Source organism: Typopeltis vanoorti, chromosome 20, assembly GCF_054136105.1.
Source record: "Typopeltis vanoorti isolate ZY-2024b chromosome 20, IOZ_Tvanoo_1.0, whole genome shotgun sequence".
Classification (NCBI taxonomy): domain Eukaryota; kingdom Metazoa; phylum Arthropoda; class Arachnida; order Uropygi; family Thelyphonidae; genus Typopeltis; species Typopeltis vanoorti.
The window spans coordinates 108,405,535-108,419,701 of NC_143568.1; the positions used below are offsets into that span (position 1 = coordinate 108,405,535).

At 34.7% G+C, this 14,167-nt stretch overlaps 1 protein-coding gene across 1 annotated transcript in view; it reads right to left on the reverse strand.

Annotated features, from left to right (window-relative positions):
• Window positions 1–2,127: 2,127 nt before the first annotated feature.
• The window catches only part of geminin (geminin DNA replication inhibitor), a 41,403-nt gene continuing 29,363 nt past the window's right edge, over window positions 2,128–14,167 (reverse strand). The window contains exons 5-6 of the mRNA XM_090410329.1: window positions 9,515–9,604; window positions 2,128–4,967 (exon numbers count right to left, since the gene is read on the reverse strand). Coding sequence (XP_090266455.1) covers window positions 4,857–4,967; window positions 9,515–9,604 — 201 coding nt within the window. The 3' untranslated portion in view covers window positions 2,128–4,856. The remainder of the gene's footprint in view (window positions 4,968–9,514; window positions 9,605–14,167) is intronic.

A 14,167-nucleotide genomic window follows, 5' to 3' on the forward strand; every position in this document is an offset into this window, starting at 1 on the left:
TTTCATTTTCTTTGTAGCTATTGCCATGGTTGTTTTTAACTTTTTTTAAATTTTATTTTTCAAACTCTTGCATATATTTGAAATTGTGCCCACTGACTGCTATATGGAGTTTTACATTAATATTAAACAAGATAATTTTTAATTTTATTTTGGTAATTTATTTTTTCTTAATGCAGTAAAATCAGATAAAAATGATGTATAAAAGGGGCGAGACTTGGCAAACGAAGATTCAATTCTAAATTTTTTTTATTATTATTTCAGAAAGAGACAAAAATGGCAGACCAGGAGTAAAAAATGAAAACCCTTTCTGGTCACCAATACAGAAAAAGATAAGCGGAACGAGAAGCTCAACATAAAAATCAATTGCCGAAATTTTTAAAATTATCAGAAACAAGAGTCAGTTTACTTCACCCATCTAGCCAAAAAAAAAAAAAAAAGATTTAAATATACTACTTAAATATAAGATACTTCCTGTGGAGTCCCCCACTGACAATGAGTCTGAAAATTCGAATTTGTGTTTAGATGATAATCAGGCTCCTGAGAAACATCGAATAGATTCAACTTCAAATCCCTCAACACTAAATTACGAGCTTTTTGACAATCCAGCTTTATGGCCAAACTTGTCCAATTCAATAATCGATATATTAGTAAAACAAGGTCCTCCTGCTGAATCAAAAGAGACTTTTTTTTCCCCTACGCGATGAACATAATAGAAGTTTTCAAGTATCACATTATAATAGGATTTTGAGTAATGAAGAAAGCATTATAAGATCTTGGTTAATTTATTCAAGTTCAAAAAAATGTAGTACAGTCATACCCCGAAGTTACGCGGTAGGTGGGACTAACAAAAAGCGCGTAAGTCGAATTCGCGTAACTCAGGGTATAATTTTGCATGTAATTTATATATACAAACATACAATTGGGACCAAAGGTTTACAAAAACACTTTTATTTTTAAAGAAATATAGTCATAATTGTAGTTTTTCGTACATAAAAAAAAAGTTATTTTGATGGCAATGGTTTCATAAAATCTAATAGATTCGTCTGACAGCATAATATCTTTTTCATATCACACAAAATTTCTTCATAGCAAGCTAATGATTTTTTTTTATTCCTTGCCTTGTGGCTACAATTCGTTCTGCGTTAGAATCTATGTCCTCCAAAATCTGTAAACCTTTCTTTTATGATTGTTCTTACTGTGGATTCCTGTAGATCGAACTTCTTTGCTAGCTCACAAATTTTCATTCCACCTTCAAAATCTTTAATGATGTTGAGTTTTGCTTCCAAAGTCAATGTTTTTCTTTTCTTGCTAGCTGTAGAAGAATCGGACTTGCTTCTTTTGGACGATGTTATTATTTTTTATGTGATAAAATTTTTATCAAGAACATAACATTAAACAATCGCAAGGCTTGTAGACTATAAAAATCATGCATGAATGGGGACCGCGTGAAACACATCAGTGCTTGTTCACAGCATGTGTGACACTGGCGAATGGAGCCGGCACCGGAAAGATACGACTAGTGGTGATGCGTGAAGTGGGACGGGAATACGTACATATAAGAAACCGCGTAACTCCGGATTCGCGGAAGTCGGGGTATGACTAATTTGTTTCTGCTGCAAATTATTTTCTAATATTCGAATTATGAACTTAATATCAGAAGGAAATAACGATTGGAAACATATGTCCCAAGTTCTTCAGTGCCACGAAAAATCCCAAGAACATTCTAATAATTTTGAAAAATGGATTGATTTGGAAAAGTGTTTGAAAAATGAAACTACAATTGATCAACATCAGCTAAAATTACTCAAAAACGAACAAGAACACTGGATGCATGTTTTAAAACGCATAATAGCGGTTATTAAATTTCTTGCAGAAGAAAACATAGCATCCAGAGGAAGTTCAGATACTCTATATGCAAATACTAATGGAAAATTTTTGAAACTGATTGAATTATTTGCTGAATTTGACAGCGTATTACAAAAACATGTAGAACACACAAAAAACAATGAAATTCATGTTCATTATTTAGGGAAATGTATACAAAACGAAATCATTAATATATTGAGTAACGAAATAAAATAAAAAATGTATCTAAAATAATAAATGCTAAGTATTTTTCAATAATTGTTGATTGCACTACTGATATTTCGCAGCAGGAGCAAATGTCCTTAATTGTAAGATATGTTTCTATAAAAGAAAAAAAAATGAAGAAACTAAAGATATTATACAAATACAGTAGAGGAAAGATTTCTAGATTTTATTAAAATTAATAATACAACAGGAAGTGGATACTTAACTGACTGGTGTTTTCCCTTAAGCTATCCAGAATAATTTTTGACCCCCACTTGTAGATACACGTGATTGTTCAATACCATTTTTAAGCAGTCACGTGCATATAGGAAACCTTTATCTGAACAAATTTGACAAAATTATGAACAATTTGAAAAAAATTATTCTGAATAGCTTGCTTAAGGGAAAACACCATCCAGTTAAGTCATTAATCCACCACACCATTAAGTGTTTCCATTTTGCTAAATAAGATTGTCATGTTTATGGATAACTGTAGTATTAACTATTGTAGCACTTTTCACTTCACTAAGAACAAGGAAGGCTAGAAGTGCCATGAACAGACCAGCAGGTTGCATCAAGCCTGCACTGATCATATATTTGCCATTCGCCAACTGATGGAGAAAAGAATCCGACATGGAAAGCAAACCATGAACGTCTTCATCGACTTTAAGTCTGCATTTGACTGTGTTCATTGTGGAACACCTTGTGGAAGGTGTTAGAAAATAAGCATGTGCCACCAAAGATTATTCAACTCCTAAAAGCATCATACACTGGTTCTACCAGCTGAGGATTTTCCTGTCCGAACTAGAGTCCTTTTCAACATTGTGATTGATAACATTACGAGAGCTTTCAAGGGCAGACATGGAGTTCAGTACGGTACAAACAACTTCATGCCTGACTTGATGTTTGCAGATGACAGTGTCATATTTGCTGACACAAATGCAGTGGCTACCAACATCCTTTACCAAATTGCCTGTATCGCCCAACCATATGGTCTAGGAATCAATGTGGACAAGACCAAAATTATGACCACAGATGGATCACAGGCTGATGTTTATCTTAATAATGTGTAAATCAAGCAAGTCCATAAATTCAAATATGTAGTCAGTTGTGCAGGAGAAGAACGTGGCATCCACAATGGAAGTTTACAGTAGGATTGGTCAGGAAACAAACTTTTGCCTCACTCAAATGGTGCCTCTGGAAGAGAGCCAACATCTCCACAAGACCAAAATTTGCCGCTTCTTGACACTGATCATGCCAATCCTAATGTATGCAGCAGAAACATGGACTCTCTTGCATCAGACATGAACAAGCTTGAAGTTTTCCAAATGCGATGCCTGCAACAGATCCTTGGCATCTTGCCATCACTGTAACAAGACTATTCGTGCAAGGTGTGACAACCAACCTACTGATGAAAAACAAATACAAAAATGTAGACTGCAGTGGATTGGCCACATCTGCAGAATGAACACCAGTCAACTGCCTCAAAAGCTGCTCTGGCATGAACAACATGCCCATTGGAGAGTAGGTAGACAGTTGATAGGTCATACACCACTGTCACCAAATTTCACCATTTTTTTTTTTATTATTATTATGTTATACCTCCAGGGAGTCCTAAGACACTCAACAAGGGAGTGTGCCAACAGCATCGAACCCCTTCCAACTACTAACTGCGCTCAAACTTGCATAACATTTTTTGTGAGCCATTAGTAGCAGAGGCTCTACCAATCAACTAACCTTTGCTTTTAACCTTAGAATCTGATGTAATAGGTTTACAAGTCTTCTTTTTTTTTTGCTGGAAGCAACAATAAAATAAAATGTTATAAACAGTTTACAATTCACAGGAAAACACAAAGAGGTGTAGTGAGCAATGACTTAAATTAAAGATGCCAAGAAATTACATTCTTGGTTTAATCCTTTACCCAAGTGTAAGCAAACAAGGTATGAATGTGAAGCAACTTGTATATAGAGGCTAATTACCACATCACTTGTCTTAGTACCCCATAATGCAAAGGGCATATCCTTGTGGACATGTATAATCTGCATTATGGGAAGGTCACTACCCAGACAGTTTTGACCTTTATTTAGGTCTCATCAGTGGGAGCCATTATGGGATTCTAATGCAAGTGATGTGAAGTCATTAGCCTCTCTATATACAAGTTGCCCAATTTGTTACACTTGGATAAAGGATTAAACCAAAAATATAATTTCTTCGCATCTTTAATTTATAGTATAACCAAGTGGAAAAATTTTCAGGAGCAATGATGTCATAAACAGTTCATTAAACTTGTACATTGGTTGATTCAAGAGTGTTGTGTCAATGGTCATAACTGCAAAGCATCGTATAAATGGCATGTCAAAGCAAAGCATCATAAGATGAATATTACTGTCTTCTAAATCTTGGTTAATCATAAGCTAAGTTATTCAGGGTTATTGGTATTCATCATCTCATCTCTGCCTAATGTATAACTCACCTTTGTCAATTATCTATCACAGCCAAGATAATTTAGCTTTATATAAATCAATAATGCTATGATAGTATACAGTTCCTATCTACGTAGTCTGCCATGTTTATGAAGCAGTAACTCATGTTTAGGCTCACTAAACCAGATGTCATGGAAGTCTAACATCATAATGCTTACAAACAAATTTTTTTTTATATACAGTGAGAGTATATTTTATTTTTGCCTGAATGCACTAAGAAATAATATGAAGGATTTAAGTTTTTGTTGGAATTTAAGTAGTGACAGGCTACGTTACTGAATGGTCAGAAAAGGGATAAACAATTAACTGTCAATAGCTGGCATCCCATAAGATGATTTTTGCAAAGAACAATGAGAGGACGTAATTTCAGCATTCATTTGATCCACATTTTCAGTTTCTCCTGCAAGAATTTCCTGAAATAAAAACAGAATAACTGAATGGACTACTATAAATTCCACCAAAGATTTCACTTCAACTACAAAAATTCTCTATAAGTTTTATAACCTCATTTGAAAATAATGTTTGATAACAATCTTATAACTACTTAAAATGGTATTATACTGGTAAAATTAAGACATCAAAGTGATCTGGCTTATATTTAGTTCCAATATAATTAGAACAAAATGAAAGAAGACTTACAAACTGATTCATAACTGCTGGCCATCGGCAGACAAAAATAAAAAAAAACATCTGCAGCCCACCCACAGTAGCAATGTATTATAGGTTTACGACCTTTTATGAGTGGAAGTTTGTCAAACAACACAAATGCATACAATTCAGATTGAAAAGCAGAACACACTTCACTTTCTAGATACACTTGTCACACTGGCAGTCCTTCCTTCACTGTTTACCAGAAACTGACACATACTGGCCAATATATACACAAAAACTCCTACCACCACTACCCAACACAAAAACTATGGGTCATTAATACTCTAAAAAAAAAAAAAAGGGCTTTGAAGATTTGCTCCAATGAACAAGCACTTAGAAATTAATTAAAGTTACCAGCAATAACCTTCCTAAAAAATGGTTTTAGCCAAAATACTATCGACTAAATTCTGAACAAGCCCTCACTTAAAAACAAAAATAAACAAGACTTTAATAAAACTGTAACCGTTCCATACATTAAAGTGATATCAGACAAAATAAACAGAATACTACAAAAATACAACCATAAAGCCAACTTTAAACCTCCTGCAAAATTAAAGAACTTACTCAACACATCCAAGGATCCACTCCCTCCACTGGCCAACCCTGGGGTGGGTCAGTGGATCCTTGGATAGTGAAATTACAGGTACAATGACTTGGAAATTACAGGTACAATGACTACGGTATACCGTAGTCATTGTACCTGTAATTTCCCCTATATAGGGAAAATTACAGGTACAATAGAAATTACAGGAACAGGATGCACAATTCCTAGAAAAAAGGAACATAAACGACACATTATACATAATAACTATGGTCAAGTTGGTATTTCTGATCATGACCTGAACACTTAACATAAATTGACTGGAAAAGCACCTGTTGTTTACATCATACTAAAACATGGAATGAACGTAAATTTCACAAGACCTGTGGGATTCTTATCAATTACCCTAATCTTAACAATGACGATGATCTAAAAATCTCAAGCATATGGAAGGCACATGTTCTACCAACTTAACCTTTCTCTCTAAGAGTTAATTGTAAATATCGACAAAATTCTGTACAAGACCTCGCTTAAAAACAAAAATAAACAAGACTATAATCGTTCCATACATCATTATCATCAAATTTCTGCATTTACCTTCAGGGGGTGTAAAGGATATGATAGTACTACATGAAAAAAATTACATCATTACTAACTTCCTATCTACAATTTTCCTCCAAATCAGTCTGTTACTTGTCAAGACTCCAACATTATCAGATCTTATATTTCTATCGTCTAAGGCACTTTGTATCGTATCAATCCACCTATATCTTGGTCTTCCTGCCAACCTGGCAGAGAACACTTGTTTTGCTAATCTTTCTTCGTCCCAATAAAATTGTTTAAGTGACCATACCAGCTGAGATTAGCTCTACTAATGCATTTCTGAATGCTGACAATGTCAAGTTCTTTCCTAATATCCTCGATTTTAATATGATATTGCCATTGATGCCATCTGTTCACGCCTCTAATCTTTCTCAGGACTCTCATATCTGCTGCCTCTAGTCTTTGGTCGAGTGTTTTACTTCTGACCCAGCTCTCAGATCCATAAGTTAAAACTGGTTTGAACACTGTCTTGTATATAGCTAATTTAGTGTTCCAACTAATTTCTCTCTTAATCCATACGAATTTATTCAATTGACTTCCCACCATACTAGCTTTGTTGATTCTGTTGTCTATTTCTATATTTAATTTACCATCTTCACTAAAAATTGTGCTTAAGTAGCTGAAATATTTTACTTGTTTCACAGGTTCTCCATTCACAACACAGTTGAAATTTTCAATGATTCTGCCTATTTTCATTGTCTTTGTCTTTTTATTGCTGACCTTCATACCATATCTACTACTTATTATTCAACTGAATAATAATTATTCTTCAATTTATTCAATTTAGTCAGAGAATCTTGCAAACTTGTAGCGGATTTATTTAGAAGTATAAATCATCCGCATAAAGCAAAGAACTGACATTAACATCTCCAATTCTGATATCATGTTTAATACCACTTTCCTTCATAATGTGATCCATATAGATAATGAATAACAGAGGGGATAATGTACATCCTTGTCTCACACCAGATTTAACATTAAACCATCTTCCTGTACTTCCTTCAATTCTAACTGCTGACTTACAACTCAAATAAAGACTAAGTATTGCTAGATATAATGACCCATTGACACCATATAACTGCAGCGTATTGAATAGCTTCTCTCTTGGCACCTTGTCATATGCTTTTTCTAAATCAACAAAACTTAAATACAGATCTCTGTTATATTCCCATGCTTTCTCGACTATTTGTCGTAAAGTGAATATCTGATCCTGACAGCCTCTATTTGGCCTGAATCCAGCTTGTTCTTCATCAAGCTTTTCTTCCACAATTCTTCTCAACCGTTTCTCAAGTATACTTGCATAGATCTTGCCAGGAACACTCAGTAGGGAAATACCTCTGTAATTTTCACATTCAGTTTTATTTCCCTTTTTATATATGGGTGCTATGAGAGCTCTACTCCAATCATCGGGAATTCGTCCCTCTGTCCAGGTTTTCTGAAACTATGCAGTGCAGCCACTGTGAGACTCTTATACCACCATACTTCAGCATTTCTGGTTGAATATCATCTACTCCTGCTGCCTTTCCACTTTTCAAGCCTTTGATGGCTTTTTCTACTTCAAGTATGGATATGTATTCCTGAACTGCATGCATGGTCAGTGTTTTTTACCACTATGTCCTCACTGCTCATTTCATTTAGCAGTTGTTCAAAGTAATTACTTCAAGGATATCTTTTTCTCCCATTTTCATGTCACCTTTATCATCTCTAACTCCTTTTACAGCACTCTTTCCTCATTCCATACATCTCATCTTCCTTATACCCTCTTTTACCTTGCGGTGTCGAGGGTCCATTGATCATCGAACCTCACTCTGTTTTACAGGATAAGGTGGTCAGCCTTATGCCCCGGTGTATCCTATGGCCTGTAGTGTTGAGTTCTCAAGGCCAGTTTGCCTGCTTTGCGGGATGAAAAACCCCAGAATAAACTGGGGAAAAAACCCTGCTGTCCACGCCCAAGACTGGCTAACTTGGCTATGGCTGAGGAAGATCCTTCGGCTCCTCACGTCACCGACGGGAATCGAACCTAGGACACTCCTTCCCCAGGCATATGGTTGCGAAGCGCATAGCCACCAGGCTAACCGCACGGACATTATTTCATACATTCTATATTGTATTTAAGAAACCTTCTTTCATATAGATAGTTTGTAACAGTGAAAATAATATTCTAATTTAACATGACAATTGTTATATTAGATTTAGGATCCTGGATTACCTATGGTGTTTATTTTATTTATTCACTTTACATATCACATTCCATACATTAAAGTGATAAATAAAATAAACACCATAGGTAATCCAGGATCCTAAATCTAATATAACAATCGTCATGTAAAATTAGACTATTATTTTCACTGTTACAAACTATCTATATGAAAGAAGGTTTCTTAAATAGAATATAGCTTTGATGTAGTTATTTTATTTTGTTTCATTTATTTATTGTAATTTTATTTTAATTTCACTAGAGGTCAGGCCAGTAGAATAACCATTGATCAAACCATTGTCTCTTCAGCATACTATGTGAAATGCAATTTAGCTTGTCTCTGTATATATATACACTCCAGATGATGACCTTAATATGCAGTTCAAAACATTGGGAAATTAAAATAATTATTTATAACACTGTTGTAGAATCCATAATTTGTGTAAAAAGGCTATAGTTTGGAGAATGTTAAGAGAATATGGAGTTGGGGGGGGGGAGCATGAGACTTAAAACAGATATATCCTTATATACAAAAAAAAAAAAAATGTCCACAAAGTTTAATTGTGAAAGTTTCTTTAATGCATAATTAAAGTTTCCTTTTTATCATTTGCTTAATGTTTATTTCTATAATTAATTTTAATGATTTCATTCAAGAATAGCTGACGCAGGCTCATGATTTGAATTATGTTTAACAATTGTCAATACCGTAATCTAAATCAAGACTTGAAATGACAACACTAATAGTTTGATTTAAACTTTAATCATGAAGTTTAATTTTTTATTTTGACTAAAATAATCCTGAATACATGAAAAGTTATATTTACAATTTGATGTGTGCATATTCAGTACTTCATTTTTTTTAGTATTTTTTTAAGCAAATAAGTTTATGTTTGTTTGCAAGTATAATGTACCGTTCACCCACATTAAACATCTCTGATTATAAACAATATATTTGGTTTCATACTTACCTTTGCAAGATCAATAAGTGGCTGTGCTTCAGATACTAACTCTTTTAGATATGAATTTTCCTGTTGAAGTAACTCTACTTTATTATGTAACTATATAATAAGAAATAAAAATTATTCTCAAAAAAATCATAAATTTAATTGAAATGCAAAAAACATGCATGTATTTAATTTACAAAACACAGAGTTATAAAGTGACCCTACCCTAAATGCAGGAATGAACAACCTTTTTCAGGTTTGGGACCAAACAAGCTTTACCTTTTTTTTTTTTTTATCATGGGCCAAATATATGTGTCTATATATATATATATATATATATATTTATTTATTATATAAATAACTGTACAGTAAGAGAGCAAGGAAAAAAAAACATGCGACTATACAGATGATAAATAAAGTGGTCATAAAAAAAGTATAATTTATATATTTATAATCTAATAATTAACTATAAAATAAAGATGACAAATTTAATTATAAATATAACTAATAAATATCAATAAGGGGTGCTTAGGGGTCAAAGTTGTATAACTGAGAGGAGACCTCCACATAGCCTTTAAAGGAATGCAGAAATCGACCAGGGCTTCTGATCTAATGTCCAATCCTCACCTTCTCGTGGTGCACCCTGTTGGGTATCTACTTGGATACTGAACGAACGATGGGCTGGCAATTTGGGATTTAGCCGACCAAACTGTATTCTTATTGGTTAAATCAAAATAAAAAATGATGGTACAACATGACAAAATTTCATGCTGGCTGGGGCGTCGCCCGGTTAAACAAGGTCGCCGTTGTTTTCGCCAGGGAACCAGGGTGAATCAGCTACTGGAACAAATCTGAAAATACACCCCAACTCAACATCAGAGTTAAAGATTGGTACTATCAACATAAGAAGCCTGAATAGCAAAGAAATGGAGTTAGCTGAGGAATTAGATAAGTATCAGATGGACATTATAGGGGTGACTGAAACAAAAATGACAAAAACTGGTGAGATCTTTCTGAGTAATAAATACAAAATGTTATATTCAGGCAATGACAATCGAGGAAAAGAAAGAGTAGCCATAGTATTCAACACAAAATACGAGGCTAATCTTCTTCAATGGCAGTCAGTCTCAAGTAGAGTAATGTGGGCAAATAAGAGAATGGGGAACTGGACAATGAGACTTATTTGTGCCTATGGTCCTCATAGAAGGTTCTATTAAGATAGAAGTGGAGGAATTTTTTGAGGCTTTAGAAAAAGCAACTGACACAATGAAAAAGGAAAAGTTGGTCCTTGTTGGGGATCTAACTAGCAGAATAGGAAATGATTGTGAGACAAACAAAAATATTTTGGGAAAATTTGGAGAAAAGAGCAAAGCTAATAATAATGGCAATTATCTGTTGGATTTCTGCTCAGGACATGGACTGGTTATTACTAACACCATGTTCCAACATAAAAATGTGCACAAATTCACATAGAGAGAGAGAAGAGGCAAGGAATAAGAAAAGTCTCATTGACTATGTTATTGTTGATAGCATTTTCTTCCTGGTGCAGGACACCAGAGTGTACAGAGGATTTGAAATTGGAAGTGATCACTATTTAGTGTTGAGTAGGATAAAATTGAATTTCATATTGAAAAGAATGAAATGTAAGAAAGTTTTAAAGTGAATAAAAGTTTAACAGCTCTCAGATGTGAACTGTAGACTAAAATACACAAAGATTATTGAAGAAAAAATGAAAGAGTTTGAGAACAGGAATCAAACCTTGGAGATTCAGCCTTGAAGAAAGCCCTGATTGATTCAGCTAGAAAGGCATGTGGTGAAGTTGTGTGCAAGGATAGAAAAATTACAACTCCATGGTGGACACGGAAGTTAAAGAGGCAGTGAAGGAAAAGAAAAAAGCATATCAGAAGTTCATGGCAAATAAGTCAGCTTGTGCTCTTAGAGAATACAGAGACAAATGCAAGAATGCTAACCACTGTGTAAAATTAGCTAAACAAAAGTCATGGGAGGACTTTGGCAAGAATATAGAAAACAAACATCAAGAAGGTGGCAAACTATTCTGGAGGTTGTTGAAGAAGCTTAGGAATGGAGGAAAGAGTGCTGTAAAAGGAGTTAGAGATGATAAAACTGACATGAAAACAGGAGAGAAAGATATCCTTGAAGTATGGAGTAATTACTTTGAAAAACTGCTAAATGAAACAAGCAGTGATGACAGCACAGTGATAAAAAACACTGACCAGGCATGCAGTCAGGAATACATATCCATACTTGAAGTAGAAAAAGCAATCAAAGGCTTGAAATGTGGAAAGGCAGCAGGAGTAGATGATATTCGACTAGAAATGCTAAAGTATGGTGGTATAAAAGTCTTACAGTGGCTGCACTGCATAGTTCAGAAAGCCTGGACAGAGGGACGAATTCCCGATGATTGGAGTAGAGCTCTCATAGTACCCATATATAAAAAGGGAAATAAAACTGATTGTGAAAATTACAGAGGTATTTCCCTACTGAGTGTTCCTGGAAAGATTTATGCAAGTATACTTGAGCAATGGTTGAGAAGAATTGTGGAAGAAAGACTGAGTGAAGAACAACCTGGATTCAGGCCAAATAGAGGCTGTCAGGATCAGATCTTCACTCTACGACAAATAGTCGAGAAAGCATGGGAATATAACAAAGATCTGTATTTAAGTTTTGTCGATTTAGAAAAGGCATATGACAAGGTGCCAAGAGAGAAGCTATTCAATACGCTACAGTTATATGGTGTCAATGGGTATTATATATCAAGCAATACTTAGTCTTTATTTGAGTTGTAAGTCAGCAGTTAGAATTGAAGGAAGTACAGGAAGATGGTTTAATGTTAAATCTGGTGTGAGACAAGGATGTACATTATCCCCTGTGTTATTCATTATCTATATGGATCACATTATGAAGGAAAGTGGTATTAAACATGATATCAGAATTGGAGATGTTAATGTCAGTTCTTTGCTTTATGCAGATGATGTTATACTTCTAAATAAATCCGCTACAAGTCTGCAAGATTCTCTGACTAAATTGAATAACTGTTGTAATAGATATGGTATGAAGGTCAGCAATAAAAAGACAAAGACAATGAAAATAGGCAGAATCATTGAAAATGTCAGGATTATTGTGAATGGAGAACCTGTGGAACAAGTAAAACATTTCAGTTACTTAGGCATGATTTTTAGTGAAGATGGTAAATTAAATATAGAAATAGACAACAGAATCAGCAAAGCTGGTATAGTGGGAAGTCAATTGAATAAATTCATATGGAATAAGAGAGAAATTAGTTCGGAACACTAAATTAGCTGTACAAGACAGTGTTCAAACCAGTTTTAACTTATGTATCTGAGAGCTGGGTCAGAAGTAAAACACTCGACCAAAGACTAGAGACCACAGATATGAGAGTCCTGAGAAAGATTATAGGAGTGAACAGATGGCATCAATGGCAATATCATATTAAAAATGAGGATATTAGGAAAGAACTTGACATTGTCAGCAACAAGGAATGCGTTAGCAGAGCTAATCTCAGGTTGTATGGTCACTTAAACAGAATGGGCGAAGAAAGATTAGCAAAACAGGTGTTCTCTGCGAGGTTGGCAACAAAACGACCCAGAGGAAAACCAAGATATAGGTGGATTGATATGGTACAAAGTGCCTTAGACGATAGAAATATAAGATCTGATAATGTTGGAGTCTTCACAAGTAACAGACTGATTTGGAGGAAAATTGTAGATAGGAAGTTAGTAATGACGTAATTTTTTTCATGTAGTACTATCATATCGTGTACACCCCTTGAAGGTACATGGCAGGAATTTGATGATGATGATTATGAAGGTGGAAAAAGAAAAAAAATTATCAATTACTTATTCTTATTCCTACATGTCTGCTGCAATAAGAGTGACCTTATTGCAGCAAACCTTGCAAAAAAAGTGACCTTGTAATAACACTGCTGGAGAAGTTTCAATGGGGATATGAAATTAAAAAAAAATTGTTTAATATTTATCCCAAACACAAGAGGTACAAGAACCAATAGCATATCAGTGCTTTGTCACAGTGCAGATAAGGGTTGAGAAAGAAAACAATCTATTGACATTTTTCTTAAACAGCCACATGTTGAAGCTGTTGGGAAACACATTATGAGTAAGGCTATTCCAGAGGACAGAGGCAAATGAAGATGAGAAGAAGCAGGTTTGTGTATTTGAAATTGCACTTTTTGTTACAACTGCAAACAGGAGGCTTATGGAACGTTGTGTAACTGTTGTTGTTTCAACAGGCCAACAGTAAGTATGGGAAAATGATGTTTGCTAATTCATTGGAGCAGTGACCATGAAAGTACCTATAGAAGAGACACAGCTGAAATGTTGTGAGATCGAGGTTGAAGTGAGACTGTCGGGGAAGGGTCATCTCTGAGCCAAATTGCTCTCCTCTAGAGAGCATCAAGAATTTTTAGGTTTTAGGTGTACCACCCTAAATGTATGAACAGTATTCTAAAGATGGGCAGATATGGGATTTACATAGGGTTAGTAGCTGGGTGGGTGTAAAATAGTAAAATATAATTGTCTAAATGTTCCAGGTAGTAGCTAAGTGGAGAGTGGCTCTATGTTTGTGCCTTTTGCTTGTAGATTTTGTCCCCCCCCCCCAAATTGAAACATCTAGGGGAAA